This window comes from Mauremys mutica, chromosome 25 (genome assembly GCF_020497125.1).
Source record: "Mauremys mutica isolate MM-2020 ecotype Southern chromosome 25, ASM2049712v1, whole genome shotgun sequence".
NCBI classification, from domain to species: Eukaryota; Metazoa; Chordata; order Testudines; family Geoemydidae; genus Mauremys; species Mauremys mutica.
In genome coordinates, this window is record NC_059096.1 from 6,119,709 (window position 1) to 6,142,687 (window position 22,979).

A 22,979-nucleotide genomic window follows, 5' to 3' on the forward strand; every position below is an offset into this window, starting at 1 on the left:
CTTCAGCGTGGAGTGCTAAAAGTTAGGGATGTGCATAAATGGACTTGGGCCTTAGAGAGGAATAAGGACCTGCAAGACAACTCCCCGAGGACATCTGTCACTCGGGATGGGATGGTAGAATCTCCACCTGTCTTATTTGTTACAAAAATAATCAGACGTTTTCTCCAGGTGTAGTTTCTGTTTGCTATTGTTTATTCACCTTTTCCATTTCTCTGTTACACGGTTTTGTATAGTGCCTGCTAATAGTTAAAAAAATAAAATAAAAGCCTTATTACATAATTGAAGACAGAAGTCCAAAGTTTTCAAAGGTTGATCGATACAAGTTTATTTAAGCCTTTAGCACTGAAGATATTAAAGCAGCATTTTAAAATATCCATTATTCTTAATTTCATTTGAACCAGGCTATTATGAAAACCTATTAGGATTCCCTACAGATTTATAAAAGCAGCAAAGAATCCTGTGGCACCTTATAGACTAACAGACGTTTTGCAGCATGAGCTTTCGTGGGTGAATACCCACTTCGTCGGATGCAAGTACTTGCATCCAATGAAGTGGGTATTCACCCACGAAAGCTCATGCTGCAAAACGTCTGTTAGTCTATAAGGTGCCACAGGATTCTTTGCTGCTTTTACAGATCCAGACTAACACGGCTACCCCTCTGATACTTGACACCTATAGATTTAGATATTCATCACTAAATTAATGCACAGTGTAACTCTGTTGTATAATAAACTTTACTCTTGGGTTTGCATAGAGGAAAGAATGTTTGCTGTAAATTGCAACAAAAAGAATTTAAAACTTGTGCAAAAGCAGTGCAATCATCCCAGGAACTTGATAGGTTTGAACCTCAGCATTCTGCACTCCGAAGAGGCTCCTTTTGGCCTGGAATCAAGAAGCGTCAGGCAAGCAAATCCAGGCTCCCCCGCATCAGTTTCCTTAGAGGATGCACATAGCTGGTTAAACTCATTCCTGAGATATGTAAAGCTTTCACTGGCTTGGGATAAAGGGTGAAGGAAGGACTCAATTTTATTATGAAGTTAGATCTGCAGTCCTGTAACCATGAATAAGAGTTGGGACTTTGAGCTCAAGGGCAGTATACACTGTTTTTGGCCTTAGGGTTAGTGGTCTCAGCTCTGCTCTACGGAATATAACAATTGTAACAGAGATGTTTCTGCAAAACGCAGACAATTGAGAACAGCTGTTCTACAATATCAGTACTTGGCTAGATCGGAACAACAGATCATAGTGACAGCCTTTGTTCTGAAGTACTGGTATCGCATTCGGTCTGAACAACTGGTTACAGGGACTGAGCTGTTGAAGAGTGCCCATACTTGACTGAAGACAAAGGACACAGCTGACAAGGATGAATTATTTCAATAGTACTGGTTGGTATCTGACCCAACTTGATGATGGGTCACATCACATGGAACAGCTGGGTCGGCACTACAGTACTGGTGCTGAGTCCAGCCTTGCTGGGGTGATTTTTTCTAGGATCTATATTCTTACAGTATTGGTTATGATCAAGTCTGTGCTACCGCACCTGAAAGAGGAGCTATACACCTGCTAGACAGCACAAAGCAGACTGAAGAATTATTCCAGGCTGTGGCAGTACACATGATCATCATACACCTGCTTATCCTCAAAGGTCTCGTCACAGTACGGGCAATCCAGAATGTGGCTTCGCACGTGGTCCTCGTACTGATGTGGCCCAATGTCATCAGAGAAGACCTCACGACACAGGGGACAGTTCTTCACAGAGGGCTGAAAGGTGAATACAAAACAATGATGTATAGATATCTGCACTAGCAATAAAAGGAGGAAGGGAGGTTAGAAATAATCAGTTACAGGACAGGCCGCTCTAGGTTCTAATAAATGTCCCCATGCCTCAGTGACTGACTCTGTGAGCCCAAGAGCTTCTCAGAACTGCTTTTGCTTTCTATCCTACCCAGTTTGTGTCCATTTCTCCATTATGAAATACAGCATCTGGCAGCTGAATTCTGCTCATTCTGGCTTCCATGCTGATGTTGCCCAGGGCTGCAATTGAGTTCTAGCAAAGTTCCCTCGCTCCTGCTTAGCACAATCATCATTAATTCCCCCAGCTTATTCTGAAATATCCAGGGCTCCATTCCGCTATCTGGGAAGGTAGAACCCACTGCCTTGACCAGAACTAAAAGCTTATAGAGGAAACTGGCCATAGAGCTCAATTAAACTCCCGCCTTCAGACCACTAAGCAAAATCCACCAGCCACTTTACTCACCACGTTCACACCATATGTTTCTAGGGATTCTGCAAAAGAACAGAAAATGCAAGTCTTAACCATAGCCAAAAGTAAACCTGATGATGTGTTGACCTGTTATTCTTGATTCTTCTTGAAGCACCAGCTCTAGCTCTGAATCTGGAAGGAACCTCCGTATTTAAGACTCTGGAATGCTCAACTGGCTGCCTTGCGACTGGGTAAACTGGCTCTCTTTCTTGGCAGAAAGAAAGCACAGTGCTAATCACTTAAGTCAACTCTCAGACCTGACAGAGTTTTGGCGCTGCCAGGGCATCTTCTGAAAACATGGGAGGCAGTACAAACATGCTGTTGAGAGCTTCTTTTCTACATGCCTCCAAATCAAGAGGGATGACAACCTGCTGAGACCCCAACCACCACGTGTGTAGGGGGATGTCCCTCCTGCCAACAAAGATTGAATGGACAGATTCCATCTTCTCAGGAGCTATGGGAAGGAAGTAGAGTTTCACCTTCTGTCTCTCACTGGCCAAGAAGAGGTAGGAGGACTGAAGAAAGGATCTTCAGGGGGTGGGGGCTGGAATTTTGGTAGCTCCTAACTCTATTCATTCTTAATGCATCTCTGATTCTAGCCCAGTTCCTTGATTAGGGTTCTCCTGCTCGGGAGCTGTCAGGATTGTGATTAGATCGGACCCATCCCACGTGGTCCCTGGGAGCCTCTGCACAGAATGCCAAGTAACTCACGATAGTACGGGTTCCCAAACAAAAGGTCTGCACTTTCTGGAGACCGAGTCGGAACTTGCGCCGATGGGACTGCAACCTGGGCAGAATAATCTGGGCTCTCAGAGAGGCGCATCAGCAGCTCGTTGTTCTCTTGCTTTAGTCTCTGCAAAGGGACAGAAGAGCAGAATGAAGTTCCAGGAGCTCAGGGGGCCATTTCCAAGAGAAGTCATTTATTGTTAGTCATGGCCATCTGCGCTGATATAGTTCCTCTCACCTGAGAATCTCAAAGCACTTCACAAATTCTTTTCAGTAGGTCAGGCTTATCCCCATTTTACAGATGGGGGGAAAACAGGCAAAGAGAGGTGAAAATACCTATTTGATGGCCTGTGTAACACAGGATGTCAGACCTGATGATCATCGAATCATAGACATTTTGGGCTGGAAACGACCTTGAGAAGTATTCAAGTCCAGGCCCCTGAGCTGTGGCAGGACCAAGTAAACCTAGACAATCCCTGACTGGTGTCTGTCCAACCTGTTCTTAAAAACTTCCAATGACGGGGATCCCACAACCTCGCTTGGAAGCCTATTTCAGAGCCTAACTAGCCTTATAATGAGAAAGTTTTCCCCCCAGTATCTAACCTAAATCTCCCCTGCTACAGATTAAGCCCTTAACTTCTTGTCCTACCGCCAGTGGACCTGGAGAAAAATTGATCACGGTCCACTTTATAACAGTCCTTAACCTATTTGAAGACTTATCAGGTCTCCCCATAGACTTTTCTCAAGACTAAACATGACCAGGTGTTTTTTGTTTTTTTTAACCTTTCCCTCATAGGTCAGGTTTTCTCAACCTCTGCTCTCCTCTGGACTCTCTCCAATTTGTCCACATCTTTCTTAAAGTGAGGTGCCCAGAACTGGACACTGATGATCCAAATAACCCCTTCTGCCCTTAAAATCTATGACCAGCCTAAGGTCATTCAGTTAGTGGCAAAGCTCTGAACAGAAACTGGGAACTATTCTTTAGCTAATAACTCAGTGAAAAGACTTTGTGTGGTTTGTTTGCAAATACTGGGTAGGGCCACTGAATTCTTAGGCCAGTGCTGAGAGCATCTGAAAAAACCCACCATGTCGTCTGATTGCATTTTAGTAAAGCTTTCTTCCACAATTTCCTTGTCAGACAGCCCTTTTTAAATATTTGCTCATGAGTCTCTATTTCATAATAATGGTTCATTTTTATGAGCTCCTTAATAAGTCTCAGCAAAATCTCTTACAGCTTTTCGTCCGACCACGTTGCCTAACTCTGAACTGCGTTCAGTACCACTACTAACGAAGACCTCTCTGCGCTGTGAGGTTGGTAGTGCGGGTGTGAGTTTCTCACCAGATTTTTCTCCTCAATTTCATCTTTTTTCCGCTGAAGAATCTGAAACAAATGGTTCTTCTCCTCGAGTTCCTTTGCTAGATTGTGGTTTTGATGCTGTTAAGAAAAAGCATTAGATTCATCAGTGATGGGGAATCACCAAACGAAAAGCTGTGAGAGTATCAGGAATTGCTCAGATATCATTTGTTTCTTATGCGTGCGCGTGTGTGTGTGTGTTTAATAAATCAACCTTGACCTTCAACGAGAGTCTGACCATGTCATATCTAACCAACCTAAGTCACTACCGCTTCCAAAATAAACCACTCATGGTCTGTACTTCCCTCATTACATACATGGTGATACTGTGAGTAGGGATGTAAAAAAAAGTTTGATGCTTATCGGTTAATCTTATCAGTTTCGGTTATCGATTAAACTCCACAGCTGGCCTGCACCCAGGACTCCTCTCTGGTTGTCTAGAAGTCTCCATCATCTTGGCAAACAGTGACCTGGCCTTGGCTATTCATGCCTTTGTTACCGCTCAGGCTGGATTATCTAAATGCAGCATACCTGGGCATGAAGCCTTCAGCACTTAGGAAACTTCAGCTGGTAGAGAACACCACAGCACATCTCCTCAGCAACACTGGCTACTGTGAACTAAGATTGCCAAACTTCCAGGATTGTCCTGGAGTCTCCAGGAATTAAAGATTAATCTTTAATTAAAGATTATGTCATGTGATGGAATCTCCAGGAGTACGTCCAACCAAAACTGGCAACCCTACTGGGAATACATGAAACCTACCCTCAGCTCCCTACACTGGCTTCCCATAGAACAGCAAATCAAGTCTGAGGTCTTGGTTCTCATCTTCAGGGTGCTCAATGACCTGAGCCATGGGTATCTAAAAGATTGCTCAAGCTCCGAGCTCAAGATCACGGTCAACAAGTTTGCTCCTCAAGCACAATGGTAACGACAAGAGTAACAGTTTGCGTGTGCAGGAACAAGAGCTTTCTCGGGGCTAGTTGGAGCTTGTGCGGCAAACTCCCCCAGGACTAAAGACCATCGCAAACCTCGCCCCCTTCCTCACCAAGTGCAAGGTCTGTTTCTTTGATGTGACTTCTCTAACCTGCCAGCTATATTCCCTTCATGATAAAAAAGTGATGCAATGTTCCATTCTGCTGTATTCCCATTGACTTTACATTCCTTTCAGTGGCCCTCCCTGAATCCCAGCAACACCCTGTCCTCTGTACAACCACAGATTTCATCCCTTCACTTTTCACTCTGCTCTTTGGAGACCATCCCCCACATCCACCCAAAGAAAGACATGACACCTGCTTATGTTGCAGATGAAGAGCCATGCTGGCCTCTGTCACCTTCAGATCCTCCAGACACTGTTCCAGCTTCACTTCCTGCTCTTTCTGCATAGGACCACAAATTTCAGCACCATACGCATCAGTGAGCGGGAGCCGCATATAAATAACAAAAGGAACGCCAAAAGAGAAGGGAGGTTGGAGAAGGAAATGGGAAGCGCCCAGTGCCCATCAACTCATCCCCCACCGAAAACGGATGCTTCCCACTGTTTCTGGCTTTCTTCTGTAATTTAGACCCTATTAAATGGCTTTGCTAAACTAAGATACTATAGATAAATAAGGAACAATAGAGAAGAGTTAAGGGTATTGTTACCCCTCCATCAAGCAGTAGCAGATGTACAGGGCTTTGTAAACCAGCTTCCCACTGGAGCAGAAATCAGCGATGCAGAGTCTGGGTATATTCCTAGTATACCTTGTTTTATTTACATGTACACACCAGTCCTGGGACATGGGTGGTCACTAACAGAACACAGGCAATCCTCTCTCTTTCAGAAATCTCAGCCAAACACAAATCCCTGGCTCCCACAGAGCAAATCTGACCGAAGAATTGACACTAGTTAGAGATTAAGGCAGGGATCAAATTCTCTTGCTGCTTGCAACTGCTCTTCCAAAGGAACTGAATCACAACAACCAACCATAGAAGTGTCTCCCCCCCAAGACTAAAAACTGGTTTGCATGCTAAAAAAGAGCACCTGGAAGAGAAAACTATGTGTAACAGCACCACCTGCTATAACAGGGGCAATCCCTTCCCCGCCATCACCTAATTCCCCTGGAGCTTCCATAAGATCACCTCCATCTGCTCACCCGCTATGGGCTGCTCTATATCCCTCCAACCCAGCTCCCTCAAGCCTCAACGTTATTAGAGAAGGCTGTACCTGTTCAGTCAAAGTAACGCGTAACTGACGATTCTCCTCCTTCAAATGCTCCAGCTGCTCAGTCTTGTCATGGTCCATCCGAACCAGGTTTTCCATTTCCTTCTCTTGATTCAACACCTGTGACTGAGGTGAAACAAGAGTGGATGAAAGCGATGGCCCAACGGTTTATACAGGACAGAAAGAAGCGCAGGCAATTGATAATGCAGCAGGAATGTCCAGAATGAAAGTAGCTTGGCAAAGTTTTACTAAGCCATAGATCCTAATTCCAAACCCCGCCCCATTCATGTGGCTTTTGGGGGTGATTTGCAGAACTACACACTAGTGATAAATAACCTGAAATGTTGACCTGATTCAGTTGTGGAACAGATGTCTGGAAACCAATTCCAGGGAAACATTTTTGGAACCCAATGAAACTTTTGGACAAGCACCAATCTGGAGACAAGAACGATGATCCTTTGGCTGGGAGACAAGAGAACAAGGTGCTACTCCTGGCTCTGACACTGATTTTGTGCATGGCCTTAGTCAAGTCTCTCCATCTTTGTTTCCTCATTTGTAAAATAGGGCTAGTAATCTTAGAGCAGATCAATTTTTTTTTGATGCAACGGTTTTCCATCAAATGCCATTTAAGTGAAATTGGGATGTTTCAGAGGAATCATATCGATTTGGTAACATTTTTGTTGGAAAGGTTCATCGGGACCAGGGTGGCATTTCTGGTCAGGAGGGTGGGAAAGCTATGTAGCCTGGTGGGTAGAGGCTCCATAATCCAGTAGTTCAGACACTGCCCTGGGTCTCCCAGGTCCCCAGCCTAACTACCAGGATACAGAGAGTCAGTCTCTTCTTTTCCTTCTGATGCAGAACAACACATTTTTTGAAACCTCTCTGTTTCATGAAATGGAGTTGTTGTTTTCCGGCCAGCTTTACCACTTACCTACCTCATAGGGCTCTTGTGAGAATAAACCCTTCCACATTCATAAATCCCTTTGAGATCCTCAGATAGGAGGAGATAGAGGAGTACAAAGTCTTTATGATGAACCTAACACGGGTGCACAGGGTAGGTATTTTGGGGTATGAGATGAAAAATCTGCAAAGATTCACTTAAGCTTCCTCCTTCCCAAATACAGCACTTGTCAGGAACTTCCTGGAGCTCAGGTTGTCATGTTGTAGGTTCACATTTTCCTAAGGAGCCCATGGAATCACTAGGAACAACTCAGATACCATCCTAATTTGGTACAGGCAGCTCCATTCCCAGCCAGACAGACACAGAGTACTGCACAGATTGCAGAAGCAGAGACAGACTGCGCCTTGCCTACCTGCAGCTGGTCCATGTGATCCAGGGTAGTTTTCAATCTGCTTTCTAGCTGTTCCTTTTCAGATGACACTTCTTGGTTGTGTTCTTTGAATCTGCTCAGAGGAAACCAATTTGTAACATTTTCAGCTGCATGTGGGCCCCCCGCAAATTCCCCCTCAGCGCCAGCTCTTGGTAAACCACACCCGCGGCCTTCGTTTCTCAACCTAATCAAAAGCTTATCTGGTCTTCAGGTTCAAATGGAGTAACCCTAGATACCAAAGCCCTGCTGCTTTGCTCAAACTTTTGCATGAAGTTACCAGAGATCCTGTGAATCCTGGATCTGTTTCACAGCCCTGTGGGTTGCTTTCCCCTCAGCTGACGCAGACGGCTGAGAGCCTATAATCTGTGGACTCATTCCAAGAGTCAGTTTTGCTCAGTCACCCTCACACTTACGTTTGCCTGAGGGCCTGTGAATGCCAAACCTAGCTCAAAACCCCAAGGGGCTCCTTATACTCTCACTCGCAGGGTTCATTCTGTGCATACAGTCGCTGGCTTTCATCAGCACGAAACAGAAGAGGAAACCCAAACCGCTGCGCTTCCAGGAACTCCCATTTGCAAACGTATCGTGTAAACACTCACTGCTGCAGCTCTCTCTCTCTGCAGCCATTCTGCTCCGTCAGCCGCTTGTTCTCCTCTTTCAGGAAATTTCCTTCCAGCTCCAATTTCTCACAGCTGCTCCTCAGAGACTCCAGTCCTTTCTGCAGCTCCTGAGTGCAGGAAGGTAAATGGGAGTCAAACCACAGAAATGGCCATCATTTTTGCTCCCCATTGTATCTTTGAATGCAACAATGCCAGACAACCCTCCAGAAGGGAACAAGATTTTCTCCCTCCTTTCTCTTTTCTCTCATGTATTCAACTCCAGTTTTGCTTAAACTGGGGCCTTGGCCAAAGGAGGAGAAGGAAGGAGCAGTAGCAGGCAGATCAGATCCAGAGCTGGTCTTTGGGGTTTTGGGACAGGCCTATGAAATCATTTTTGAGCACTTCCCCTTCCCCAAACATAACCAACTCGAGTCCATCATTACCACTCTACTCTGCACTGGGTCAGCCTCAGGATTTGGGAGAGGGTTGGAGAGATTGTTTTTTGGAGATACACGCACAACTGACTTGTTGCACACGAGATGCGCGTCAGATCTCTCTCTCTATCCAAATCTTTGGCCCTCACCAGGCTCCTGCTACAGAAATGAAGCCCAGCTGCTCGGTCCTTTCCACCCAAGCAATTGGTTTGTATTTTCAAGGCTTTTTGTCAGGAAAGGGCCTTGAAACCCTTTTTGTTTTGCTTTTTAAATGGAAGTGGAGATTCTCTGTTGCACTGAGGGTCCCCCCCGAATTGGGAAGGTCCAGGGTTTCCAACTTTGCAGAGCCCAGGAGCCCCGTTCCATTCAGAACCTGTCTAATTGCAGAAAGAAGCTCGTCAGTTCCATTCCCAAGCACAAGGCGCTGGGGCTGCAGCAAGATTGTTCCACAGAGCTCAAAGGGGATGGGAGGAGGGAAAGAAGTGGGGGGGAGATTTTCTCTTCTCTTTGCCCTTTGGGACTAACCCTGAGAAGCATTTACCAACCCCCCATTGGTTACAATGGGAGATACAGTTGCTCACATTTCTCTGAGGCTAAGACCTTGACTCTATCTTATTCTCCCCTCTCCACTTTCTTTGGTCTCCCCCTTTTCCCTTCCTCCATGTCACCCGTTTCCAGCTCATCTGGACTTTTACCTGATTTTCCTTTCCAAGTTTTATGTTCTGTTCCCTAATTGAAGCCAAATTCATCTGGGCAGAGCTCATCTCTCCGGCCTGTAGCTCCTGAGCTCTCCGCAGCTCCAAGTTCCCAGTCTGCAAGAAACAGACTTCTCCCTCTAGCTCCTTCATCTTCTCCTGGAAGCACATAATGGGCATGTATAAGCCTGAGCTGTCAGCCACAAGGCCTCTGAATTACTGTATTATCCCTTGTCTGTACCTGTGCCAGCCGGAGCTCCTCCTGCAGACCCAGGTTCTGTTTCTGGAGACACAGGCAGCTTTCCTTCAGTTCCTTGTTTTCCTTAAGTAAATCCTTGTTTTGTTGCTCAATCTCCTCCACTTCTCCCTGGCAAACAACACAGACTTGTTCAATAAGAATGCAGTGCAGTGATGAGGAAAGGAACGTGAGCCCTGCAGAAAACCACAGTGTATTCTTCCCTACCTCTTCACTGACACCAAGGAGACTGGACTTCCCTTTCAGCCTCTCCCGGTGCTGCGAGAGCTTGTCCAACCAGAGCTCAAAATCAAGCTCCAAAATACTGCACACACTAGGCCTGAACCTCTAAGGTGCTCAATGCCCTCAATTCCCCGTGACATCAGTGGGAGCAGAGGTTCTTCTGCCTCTTGTAGGATTAGGCCCATGAACTGACGGATCTGCACAACCATTAACTTCAGGCGGCCAGTTGAGTCCTCGATTCAAACAAGCACCTGCTGGCTACCCAAACGCACCCTGGATCATTTCCTGGCACAGCATTACCTGCTGCCACAGCTGCGCTTCCACCCCCCACCCTGTTAATACAGGAATGGTCCAATTTCTACTTCTGGGGTTGCAGGGAGCAGCACCTACTGAGGCTCTTGGAGATTGAGGCTCTGGGAGACCTTTAAACCTCCACCTCCCCCAGCCTAAGGGAAGGAGCCACTGAACCCAGGTGTCAAGAGATTATGTGAGACAACAAATGAAAAACCAGACAGGAGTGAGGGTCACATGGTCAAAAGCAGGGCTCCAGAGGGGGACACTGAGCAGAGAACCCTGGATAGCGCCCACTACCCCTTGAAGGCGTCCAGGGAGCCAGTGGACGCAGCCCAGAGGAACTCTGCCCAGAGACATGACTTAGAGGAGGATCAAAATTAGGCCCCCCAGTCACAGAACACCTCCCTGTCCAGCTTCCTCCTGCTGGTATAGTGGACGGTCACCCTGGCCAGTGCCAGGAGGAGGTTGACCAGGAGGTCTTGCGACTTTGCGGGGCCACAGATGAGGTGTGCAAAGATCAAGAGATGCAGGAAAGTGCAGCCAGAACTTAAGGAGAAGGTTCCGGAGGAGCCGGAAAGGGGACTGCAACCTGGCGCATTCGATCTAGATGTGCGCCAGGGTCTCCCTCTCACTGCAGAAGGGGCAGGTGTCAGGGAAGGTGGTGAACTGCACCAGATACACACCCAGGCTCAAGGCTCCCTGACAGAGCTGCAGGGAGCAGCAGCTGAAGGAGCCACAGATAGCTACAGGCCACGTACAACACCCCACCACGTAGCCCAGACAAAAAACACTTTCCACTTACACAGCACCTTCATCGAGGGACTCAAAGGGATTTACAAAGTGTATCTGTCCTACTCAAAGGGATTTACAAAGTGTATCTGTCCTCAATTTACAAAGGGGTAAACTGAGGCACAGAGCGATAAAGGAATTTGTCCAAATAGCACAGTCTGTGGTACACCTGGGGACATAACCCAGCAGTCTTGATTTCTAGTCCTCTACTCTAGCTATACGACATTGCCTCTTTTAAGAAAAGTCTCCTTAAGTCCAGTGGAAAACTGAATCTGACAATAGTTCTTTCACACCACCGAGGAACCCCAATTATCGGCCACGACCCCACTGTGCGAGGTGCTGCACAAACACAGAACAAAGCAACGGCCCCTGCCACAAAGAGCTGACAATCTAAGTTGGCGGTCTGACCCTCCTCCCAACACCAAACTTTTTAACGGACTCCATGGCCAATTTCTGCAAAGAGCCCTTAACAGGATAATTTTGCTCAGCCTGACAGCAGGAGGGGAGGGAAAAACTTGTTCTTCTGTTTAAGTTCCAGATCTCAGTCTGTAAAACAACAACAGTCCTCAAACTGTTACACTGACAAGGAGATTCCCCGCTCCTGGAGACAAATAAAATGCCAGTTTCTACCTCCTGCTTGGCAAGCAGAAAAGATTCGTCCTAAGCTGTCCACCCTAAGTTCCATTAAGCTAGGGAGGAAGTGAGGTCTGGTCTTCTGAGCAAGAGACTGGGAACCAGGACTTTGGGGTTCTATTTCTAGCTCTGTCAGTGAGTTGCTCTGAGTCTTTAGATAAGTTTCTTTACTGCTTTGTGGCTCAGTTTACCCGTCTATAAAATGGGGATAATATTTGCTTACCTCAGAAAGAGGCTGCAAGGGCTAATGAATGAACATTTGCAAAGTGTGTGAGATTCTTGAGTAAGAGGTGTTATAGAGTGTACATTATTGTTACAATATTTCATAGATTTCATTTAATAGACTTCTCAAATGCCAGAAGGGATTTGTACATCATCTACTGATCGCCCATATATCACCGGCCATTAAATTCACCCATGTGCTGAGCCCAATAACTTGGATTAGACCCGGGTTGTTAAATGTACATTCCGCAGGCCATTTCATCCAGCCCTCCGACTTTGACCCCAGAGTCTGCACCATGGGGATGTGACGTTCAGAGCACACCAATGTGTTGTGCTCTGACTTCCCCATGCAGACCCTGCTCGCGTGCAGTGGTGAGAACCGGACTACATCAAAGTGCACTGCAGAACATTTAGTGCACACCAGCCAGGATCGCATGGGGAAGTTAACACGCAGCACACTGGTGCGCTTGACAAATGTGAGTCCCAGTTCAGTGCCGCAGTCACTGGACCATGTTGTGTTAGGTAAAGGGAGTTTGAACAGAAGATAAAGGCATGAGAAAGCAGGAAGAGACAGGGAACATACCTGTGTAGTAACCACCAGGATATCATCCTCGGTCTCTGCCCGGAACTGGAAAGGTACGCTGGCTCCACGGACCACCCCCTCCTCGTCAACGTAACAGAACTGGTAATATTCGTCATCTTTCGGCAGGTAGTAGGCTTAAAAGGAACAAAAATCCCCACCGTAGGGTGTTTTTAATTACTCAGGCCTCTTGTCAACTGTACAGCAGAGAAAGCCCAGATCTAACAGACCCAAGACCACAGAATACAAAGCAGCATCCACATTATGGGGCCAGGTACTCACTGACCCACTCCTTGTGCCTTCATCTATAGCAGTGCAAAGTGAGTGTAAAACACTGACACTTTGCACTGATGTAAATGACTCCTCAAGGAGCAGGTCAGTGACTCCTTATCACCAGAAGAACACGGATGGTAAAACACAGCTCAACGTAGTACCTGGAAGGGGGATTCTCACCAGGGGCTTTTGCTACACTGATAGCAGCGGAAGAAGAGGCCGCAGGACCGCATGTGCCATATGGACGTGTCTCCATGTTAGCAGGAGGGGACACTCTCACCAGGCTGAACTTGACTGATAGTACATTCGGGAGAAGGACCCTTTAAGAAAAACTTGGGGACTATTATTTTGAGATGACCTTATAGCCACAGCTCCTTGAATGACGTTTACCCAAGTATGGGACAATATTCCTATTCAACAGTTGTACAGCGTCAGGTGGTAACACTTATTACTGGCGTTTAGAGCAATTTGGTACATGATGGTGCATGTGAGTGCACACTGTGAGCTGCCCATCCCTTCCCAACTGACCTCGAAACTGAATTTGCTGCTGCACGACAGAATCACCGCTGAGGTCACTCGGGAAAGGAGCCCACATGAAGGTGTAATATTCCCGGGTTGTTTTCCATCCCACCTGCAACAGCGAGACAATCATACGGTATCATACAGCTTATTTACGTTTATCCTGTGGCCGTTCACAGACACCGATATTGCAACTTGGCCTGTATGCCCGCACTGCCGTAAGAACCCCCTTTACACTCCTATACCAGCTACCCAGCTCTTGGGTCCATGCAAATAGGAATAACCAGGACTATTTGCCTGCTTACTCCTTCCTTGGAGCAAGAGGGAAGGGAGAGGTGTGGAATGAGAGGCACTCTGGAGAAGGAAGACCGTTGAGGGCAGATGGGGGCACAATGCACTATACCACGCCTATTCCTCACTGGCCCTAGGAAACAGGGCACAAGTCAGATTAGCCCTGAAACAGCTCTAATTTCAGGCTAGCCCGTGTGCAATCCCAGAATACAGGAAGTGCAACAGTGGCTCAATGCTACGTTAACCTCCCCTACTCCATTCCTGCTCCCAAGTGCAAGAAAGCGCAGCAAAGATTCAGGTCCCACATCTCTTCATGCAGTACAGACACAACAATATACAAGTTAGCCACCGAAAAAGAGCTGCTACTCTGTTCTTCCAAAGTCTCAAACTCCCGCTTAGAGATCAAGCGTGAAATAACTGGAAATGTCCACATCAAGCCATTCCTCTTGTGAGCGGCCACTTACAATACATGGTGGCTAATGGTTCGGAGCACACGCTTACCCGGAAAATGCCCACCCAGTCCTTTCTGCGAGGAGTGATGTGCTGCGTGAGGGTATAATAGCAGGTTACGTCTCCTCCGGGGACATAAAACTTCTCCACGTTATTAAAGATAACCTGGGAGAAGTGGCAGTTGTCCAAGAAGACAGCAGAAGTGGGAGGTTCATCTAAGGTCTCGTCCATGATGGGGCTCTATGAGAGGACAAGAACAAAAGCGAAGGGTAAGACAAAACCTTGCAGCCTGTGGTGCTGGGACACAAGAGAATCCTGGGACCTCATCCAGAGCATTCTTAGCACCCAAGGCCGGTCAGCATGAGAAATGCAAGACACGCACTCATGCCAATAAGAAGCAAATCCAACAGCCTTCCTATTTTTTTCATTAGCAATTCTACTGTAACGCTTTAGCATCAAAATCCAACACATTTTGTGTCATCCTCAGCTTTGTGGCTCAAAAGGGAGACTGATACCTCATTGTTAGGCTTGGCAGAAATCCATTTTTATTTATTTATTTATTTATTTATTTATTTATAAGTTTAACAGAGAATATCGGTTTATTTTTAAGCCTTTTTTATTATCAGCGATCTAAATTTTCACAGTTGCAGGAAATTATGGGCAGGAAACATCGAGAGTCAAAAAGTTAAAGCTTTATAACTGTTAAACAAAATTGTCAGCATCGCATATCAAAATATACAAAACAAATATCCTTAAATCAAACTGCAAGAAGTTCCCAAAAAACATTTTTCCTGCCTCGCCTATTTGTAAATTTCAAATATTATTGATGGAAATATTTTTGGTGGGTTTGTGTGCTTGTGTACAGTGAAATCGACATTTGCCAACATTTACCAATAGAAATCTAATGGTTCCAAGCCTATTCATTGTGCACTCATCCCAGGCAACATGATCCTTGCTCCCTAAGTGGCAGTAGTTCGCTCTTAAGGGTCCGAACCCTAAGGATATAGCATTTGCTACTAGCAACCACTATAGTAAAATTGCCACATGGTTCTCAGTATTAAAACACATATGTTGCATAGCAGCAGCATTAATCAATAGTATAAGAACTCTCACCTGTTTCTTTATTTAGGAACCTTTTAATTGTGCTGTTACAAGTTCAAAAAATAAATTACACAAGGTTACCTGCAAGAGATAGTACAAAACTACTGACCCCGCAACTGTTAATAAAACAGTATCCAAACTACCAAGAACAGAGTCAGGAAACGCTCAGAAAACTAAATATATGCATTACCATCACGCACTAGAGGCAGCCAGCCTCTGTGTCTGGCAGATTGCCAAGGGGAGGGATTTCTTGCCAAGAAAATCCTGCTGCAAGTCCCGGAAAACCCAATTCCAGGATTAGAAAGCAGGAGCCTCCCAGCTGATCTTAACTGCAGCTATAGTATATAGGGTAAGAGATGACCTCAGATAAAATCCCCAGAAGGTCTGGGACTGTGTCATCACAGTCTGTGTCAACACCGGCACCAGGAGTTCCATGTGGAAGTGACCTTAGATCAGAACACTGGTTTTCTGTGATCACTTAGAAGGTGGCCAGCTGCATTTTGTGCCAGCCAATACTTCCCGGTGGCCTCGTGGGGCAGTTCTAGATGGAACAGATGGCAGATGCATAGCCTGAAGGTGGCAAGGGTAAAGACGGCTGTTCTTGGGGCCGCATTCAGAAAAGAAAAGCTGTAATATCTCAGCCAGCCATAGAGAGAAAGGGGGACACTATTGGTCCTTATTGTCACTCGGGTATTGTCAGGGTTGGGACTTGGGCACCTGTGGGCACAGTGAGCTGCTCACTATCAGGGCCAAAGGTCAGAGATCAATACAAGTCAGGTTAAAACTGCAAGGTCAAAGTCCATTACAAAACCGAGAGCGTGAGGTGAGAATCGGAGTCAGGCCAGGCCAGGGTCTTTCACTAGGGTCAAGAATGGTCTTAAGCCAGAGACAGTAAATCAGGGTCGGGAACCAGGGATCACAGCAAGCAAAGTTGGGGCAAAAGCACACCAGAGTCTGCATTGCTCAGACAACTCCCAGCCATGGCTTCCTAGCTCATATGGGGAGTTTCAGCCAATCAGGGAACCATGGAGGGCTGTCGCTCATGCCCCTTAGGGTGGGACTTCCTGCAGGGCTTAGCCTCTCAGTTCCTTTTGGTGACACCCTAACCAGGTGGCAGTGAGGAAGCCGTACCTACTTTGGACCCTGCAGGCCTGGTTCTAGGCCCATGGGTTCTCACAGGTCTCCTAGTACAGGGGTGAATTCAATAGTACTCCAGCTGAGAACTTATTCAGCAAAAGGTGGTGCAGCTATCACCTCTGCCCAATCACATCCACAGCATACAACAAAATGCTGTGGGTAGATAATTACTTTATCTCCATTATTTCCCAGCCTTCCTAATCAAGGTACAAAGGCTGACAGCTACCGACTCCATGTTTAAATGACATTCATCACCCCAGCCCCCAAATAAGCACTACATTTAGAGTGGGATCTTCTTGTATCTGGTATCTTTCATGTTCAATATGCCTCAAGGCACATTACAAAGCGATGGTTCAGATGTTAAGAGAGCAAGGACTACGTGGGCAAACATAGCAACTGTTCTGCACACAGAACTAGCTCAAAACCACTTGACCCTTGGAAAATGTTTCCTTGGGACAGGGAGGAGTTAGCCAGGCTAGGGGCAGGGACCCTGGCTCTTTCTGGGCTATGCCATGGGACTTTTAACAGCCACTGTGCTAGGTCAGAATTCGGTCCGAGCCCAAGATGGTGCAAAGGTTACATGTGACCAGTGTCTGGCTGCAGCCAAATAAAGAATTCAGCAGCAAAAATGCTAAATTCAGCAGCTGCCCCAATAGCAGAAGCCATAGGGCCCTGAGTGAGATGGCTGGGTCACTCACAAACCCAATTATTTCAGACTTTTTACAGACTCAGACAGGCATTGCTTTACATTTGTTTCATGTTTTAGAGGTTGTTATAGCCATTACAGATCAAACTTAAATTTTAAAAAAAATGAAAGCTGAGGTTCTGGCAAATTCCGCAATCAAAGAACATACAGGGCTCTGCGTTCATTTTATGACTAGCAATACTTTGCCTTTCTCTTGCATCTTCCAACAAAGTGCCATGCAAACTTCACAACCCTTCTACGAGAGTATTATCATCCTCATTTTACAGATGGGGAAAACTGAGACACAGAGAGTTTAAGTGACTTGCCCAAGATCAAACAGAAAGTCGGTGACAGAATTTGGAAGACTGATGAATCCCAGTTCCCCCCTGTTCTAGCTTCTAAGCCTGCCAGCTGTCTGCATGCGTTGTTCCAGTGCTTCACCGATGCAAGACTGTTTGTCAACTCATTTCAATCAATAGAACAATAATGAATTAAGGATAAAAAAGAAGGAGAGGAGGAAAATAGACATGGGGAGGGAGGAAATTATAAGAGCATGAAAGAAAGGAAAAAAGGATGAGGTGACAATGTAATGACATCAAATCCCGCCACTTATTCCTTGAGCTGTTCATAAACCATCAGCAGAGGGAGAAGAGGGAAGAAAAAATGAGCAATCTGGGGCTGCTCCTTATGAAAGGGCCAGTGACAGCCACATCTTATGGAATGCTAATGAGTAGCTTGCTGTAACGCAGACTGTGCAATGAACTAATAAGATATTATTATACCATGCACCCAGCAGGGGAGGAATAAATAACCAATTAAAGATTTCCCTTTTTTACAGTCCATCTCTGAGGGACTGTTGTTTTTTTTCTTCTTTAGGAAGAGGCCATTTTCAATTCTATCATATAAGCACCAGAGATCCTAAGATAGGCTTGTGTATGAACACTGTTTCCTAGAACTATATGAAACCCTGAATTCTTCTTACCAGGCAAGACGAGGTCATTGAATTGCCATGATTAGAAAAGTTAGACCTGCACTCGCACCTCACAGGTGTTAAGCAACTAAAGTTATTTGAGAAGAGTTTGAGTCTCTCCAAAATACACCTCTACCCCGATATAACGTGACCTGATATAACATGAATTCGGATATAATGCGGTAAAGCAGCACTCCGGGGGGGGGGGGGGGGGGCTGCGCACTCCGGCAGATCAAAGTAAGTTCGATATAACATGGTTTCACCTATAACGCGGTAAGATTTTTTGGCTCCCAAGGGCAGCCTTATATCAGGGTAGAGGTGTATTCATATAGCCCTCAGGTACCAGCTATATAATAAATAACTGGATTCAAGAAAAAGAGGGAGCAGGTTGGTCTTGTGGCTAAAACAAGATACTCAGGAGATTGGGATTCAATTCCTGATTCTGCATAGACTTCTTGTGTGACTTTGGGCAAGTCACTTAATCCCTCTATGGCTCAGTTTCCTGCTGCAAGAAGAAATCAATCCAAACTTATAAAGGGCGATCACAAGTATCTAGACAGCGGCAGATAGACTGTTTCCACAAGGCCCAGAACTGAACCCTTCAAGAAATCCCTACACCTAGCATGGGTGATTGCTGAACAAGTTAAACCAATTGGTCCATTGTGTCACCAATGAATAAATATGCCAGGGCCTCGATCAGGGAGTCCAGATCCAGGAGAAAGGTTAAAAAACAGCAAGAATCATCCAAGTCCAGGAATTCAGCATCCAACACAACCCTCCTATCTCCTCTGATGATCAAATGCGTTGCAAAGCCCTTTGAGATCTCTGAATGAAGGAAGCTGCGTAAGTACAATCATGATGGCCTTCATGTGAGCAGGAACTCCAACTCTGTTCTCTTGCTCCAACGCCATCATTCAGATACATCAGCCCCTTTCTCCCTCCCCTCTTCTCTGAGGGATGATCCGCCACTTATTTTCAAGGATTACTGTAGTCCTAAAGGAGCCTAGTTAGATGAATCACTGGCTGGAGAGAAGCAGTAAGCTCAAGCACAATAAACCCTCTGCCAGCAAAGCTAGCAGCAACTCTTGTCACTCTGGAGCAGGATGGTCAATAGGCAGACCCTGGGCCAAATCCAGAGTGCTTTTGAATGGACCCAAAATATTTTTCCTTTTTTTTTTTTTTTAAATAATTTTCTCTGGAGTCTGGACCTTGGCAAAGAAATTTGGATCTTGACAAAAAACTAACTGACTCCCCTTGCAAGTCTGGAGTATCATATGTTTACTTCCTTGACTGATGTTTTTACGATGTCATCCCCTTTTCTTCCACTTGAATCTCTCCTCTGGCTTGCGGTTTCCTTCAGCACCATGCTCAACCCCCTCATTCTGACCATGAAAGCTATTCATAGTTCTATCCCACGTATATTTCACCCCCACACCTTTCACTACTCCCTGGCTCATGCAGCCAAATATATGCCAATGCAAGGACAGAGGGGGGCCGAATGTGTCTCCTCTATTCAGCGGCACCCCCTGAAGCTATTGCCCTTATGGGTACTGCAGCAACAGAGAACGGCTAGGTTTGGCCCAGCTCAGCCCCAATGTGCCATCTGTATATTAAGGGGGAGGGACTGTACAGAAATGAGTAACTGGGCCCAGTGAACACTCCACTCTGCCAACACAACATGCATTGACACACCTCTAGTCTCCTTTTCCCATAAGCAGCTCTATGTCTTTTCCACATCAACCCACATGAGTGGAACATGCTCCCTGATCCTGGGTGCCCTGCAACTTCCCAAGACCCACTTCTTTCTGCTAGGTTTCCAATGCTGACCTCCTTCTCCATCACTCATAGAAACTGCCATATCAGAGCAGACCAACGGTCCATCTAGCTTCTGACAATGGCCTTTAGCAGATGCTTCACACACACGATCACGAACCACTGCTTAGGGCAGTTATGAAATAAACTGCCATTTGGGAAGTTTCTCCCTAATAAGGCAAAGGGATTATATCCCTTACACTTTTTTTCCTACCCAACGTTACAGTGGATGTTCTCATTATTCATATAAATGGATAATCATCTTGTGAAGCCTGCTGAGATCTTGACCTCAATTGTATATTGTGGCAGTGAGTGCCACAGGCCGATTATATGTGTGTTAAAAAACCTTACTTCCCTTTATCAGTGTTAAAGTTTATTTCCTTAATAGTTTAGAAACACCAATAAAGGTAACAGACTGCTCCCATGTTACCTTATCTATATAGCCCTTTATTTCATATATCCCTTTCATGCTCTCTTGTTCCCCAATACTATAACATAGCTCCCTTCCACCCAAACCTCATGTCCAGTCACGTGGGGCACATGCAGAGTTGCCTCCTTACCAACTCAGGCATCACAACCCTACGTGGACCCAGTGACTATTGACACATCATCCCTTTGCCGCCGTGCACTATCATGTTGGCGTGCAACACCAGCGCATCATGTGGCACAGGTTGCAACATTTCAAATGGGGCTCCTCGAGAGATTATCGGGGCAGTGGGGGGAGAGCCCCAGAAAATCTCAGGGTGGGGGCAGGCCATTCAAAAAGGTTGGAGCTATTGGCCCACGGAGGATGCTGTAGCCAAAGTCCAGGGTCCAAAGGATTCTCGGGGAGGGAGAGACATCTGACCCATAGAAAGCATAAAGACCTGTCTCTTTCCACTTTTAGTAGGGAGGGGGGAAGGACTAGGGGATTGTGCCACCCACCTCCCCTTGCTGGCCACGTACATAGAGGCCTTGGGGGATGGGAGTAAGTAGGGACAAGGGGTACAGAGGGAGGAAGGGGGAGGGAATTGGGGGGGCGGAACCGCACCATTGTGCCCCAAGGTGACACTTTGTGACGATCCTACGATGGGGGGGTCATCCCCAGTGCCAGGCCATGTGGGGCACTGCCCCCCCCAGTCAGCTGATGGTGGAGGAGAGATCAGCCAGGGCTGGGGGGGGGATGCCCCCGAGTGGGGCCCTCCCCTCCAGCCCAGCCCCACTTGCTCTGCGCGCAGGAAAACGAAAGTGAAAGCAGGGGGCAGCTGCTACGCAGGTAGAGAACAAACAGCTCCCCGGTGCCCCCCAATATCCTCTCCCCGGGGGGAGGCGGGGCTTACACACACACACCCCGCAACCGCCGCCCCGCGGACTCGCTCACCGCTGGACCACGTCTCTCTCTCTCTCGCCGTCTCTCGGGCCCTGCTGCGACGGAGGAGGAGGAGCCACCGGGAAAGGGCGGAACCGTCTGCTCCCGCCCCTCAGCCCCGGCCGGAATTGGTTTCGCGGAGCACCTCCCCTCGAAGAGGATGCTGGGACTTGTAGTCCTGCCAGAGGGGACCCTCCCACCGCTGAGAGATAGGATGGGACACCAAAGTGTGCAGCTCCCAAGCCCAGGATCTCGCCCACCCTGCACTCCTGCAACAACACATCATGGAGGCATTCCTTGCCCTGGGATACGGCTTTGGAGTGGGATATGGCAAGGAGACTGTGTGGGTCCTTCATGTTAGGAGGAAAGAGTGACAAGATGAGAATCCTCTTAACCATTTAACTGGGCACTGGAAAGGGTGGTACACACCCTGTTGCTCAGGCAGATGGCTCCACCCGCTGGCTAGTTTGTGGATTGGCAGACAGCTGTCAGATAAAATGGACAATAAACCTGATGGAGAGAGGACGTGGGGTTTGTTTTTTTTATTATTATTATTATTATTCAGTGGCTAAAACCTCTAAGCTTTTTGTTTATCAGCACCTGTTTAACTCAATACAAGAAAAAGTATTGAACAGCGAGAAAAAATCTTCAGTGGTTGAATTTTCCCCTTAGGATGAACCCAAAGCCTAACTCACTGTGTGTCTTTACTCTGCCAGAATGGTGGAGCAGCACCTCATTTTACTTTTCTTCTGTGGCTGCCCTGTTTCCCTCCTTCAGTGTGTACTGATGTGGGGAAAGGTCAAGGTCACTGAGACATGTTAGACATATGTGAGAGGTCTTTAAAAATCAGGCCATTAACGTCTTAATACATGCATGAATTACATAACTTTGACTTAATTGAAAATTGTATATTGTATGTAACTTCTGTTTCTATTTTTTACCTCAGAAATATCTGGAACGTTGAGCTTATCTTCCCTGTAGGTTTCCTAGAAGGATGCAGAAATAGCTGAGGACTTAATTCTAGGACCTGGGGTGCTGCATTAAACAACAGCATTTTTTCCTACTGTTTGCTCAGGTGTTTGAGTTACAAATGTTAACAAAACAAAGAAAAACTAAGGTGTTTTAAACAGCCCATTAAAACAAAACACAGTTAGAAGCAACCTACAAAAGAAAAAAAAATGGGCTTCTGACATTTTTGCTTCTTCCAGAGGTAAAAAGAAAATATGAATTAAAAACATTCTAAAGCACTGGATAACAAGTAGAATTATGAACCTGCCTGTCTGTATCTATCTGTTGTCTTTTGTCTTATAAATTAGATTATGAGGTTTCTGGGGCAGGGACAGTCTTTTTGCTCTGTATTTGTACAGCACCTAGCACAATGGAATCCCGATCCATAATTAGGGCTCCTAGGTCAAACAAATAAAAATTAATAGTGACATCACAGATAACATGGAAAATAAACCCAACTAAGTGAGAAGGGAATAATTTTATTAATATTTGGTGTTTTAAACCTCAATTTTTATTTGATTTTGTCAGCACCTGTTTAACTCAAACACACAGGAGAAAAACCCTCTTTGTTGAGGCCTGATCACATACATACATCCTTTAACTAAAGGTTGAGAAAGCCCCAAGCCTACATTTCCAAGTGACCCACAGGGTATATTTATGCTGCAGTGTAAACCCAGGGGTTGAACTCAGGCTCAGACCTAACCCTCCTGCTGTCTACAAATTGTACTAACCCAGGGCTTGGACCTAGGTTTCCTGGACAGAGGTGGAAGGTCTGACCCTGAGTCA

General features: G+C 46.2%; 1 protein-coding gene across 3 annotated transcripts; it reads right to left on the bottom strand.

Annotated features, from left to right (window-relative positions):
* Positions 1 to 556: 556 nt before the first annotated feature.
* CALCOCO2 (calcium binding and coiled-coil domain 2) lies at positions 557 to 21,298 on the bottom strand. 3 transcript variants are annotated; one of them, XM_044999612.1, is made up of 14 exons: positions 21,198 to 21,298; positions 14,184 to 14,372; positions 13,401 to 13,503; positions 12,603 to 12,736; positions 9,845 to 9,970; positions 9,604 to 9,762; positions 8,475 to 8,602; positions 7,858 to 7,948; positions 6,548 to 6,670; positions 5,676 to 5,720; positions 4,329 to 4,424; positions 2,975 to 3,116; positions 2,258 to 2,286; positions 557 to 1,761 (listed from the first exon to the last, which is right to left on the bottom strand). In XM_044999612.1, exons 2-14 carry the CDS (start codon positions 14,361 to 14,363, stop codon positions 1,591 to 1,593), a joined length of 1,527 nt encoding a protein of 508 aa, XP_044855547.1. In that variant the 5' UTR covers positions 14,364 to 14,372; positions 21,198 to 21,298; the 3' UTR covers positions 557 to 1,590. The 3 variants fall into 3 exon arrangements, with proteins under 3 accessions (XP_044855547.1, XP_044855546.1, XP_044855548.1); XM_044999611.1 differs by having other exon boundaries at positions 5,634 to 5,720; XM_044999613.1 differs by lacking the exon at positions 5,676 to 5,720.
* Positions 21,299 to 22,979: the final 1,681 nt, after the last annotated feature.

What these genes read in the sequence shown, in the direction of transcription:
- CALCOCO2 (XM_044999611.1), bottom strand. Translation starts at nt 14,363, where the DNA reads ATGGACGAGACCTTAGATGAACCTCCCACTTCTGCTGTCTTCTTGGAC. An exon ending in AGAGAGAGAGAGCTGCAGCA is followed by an intron (nt 7,949 to 8,474) that starts GTGAGTGTTTAC and finishes TCCTCTGAGCAG; the next exon opens with ATTCAAAGAACACAACCAAG. An exon ending in GCGTTACTTTGACTGAACAG is followed by an intron (nt 5,721 to 6,547) that starts GTACAGCCTTCT and finishes GGTCCTATGCAG; the next exon opens with AAAGAGCAGGAAGTGAAGCT.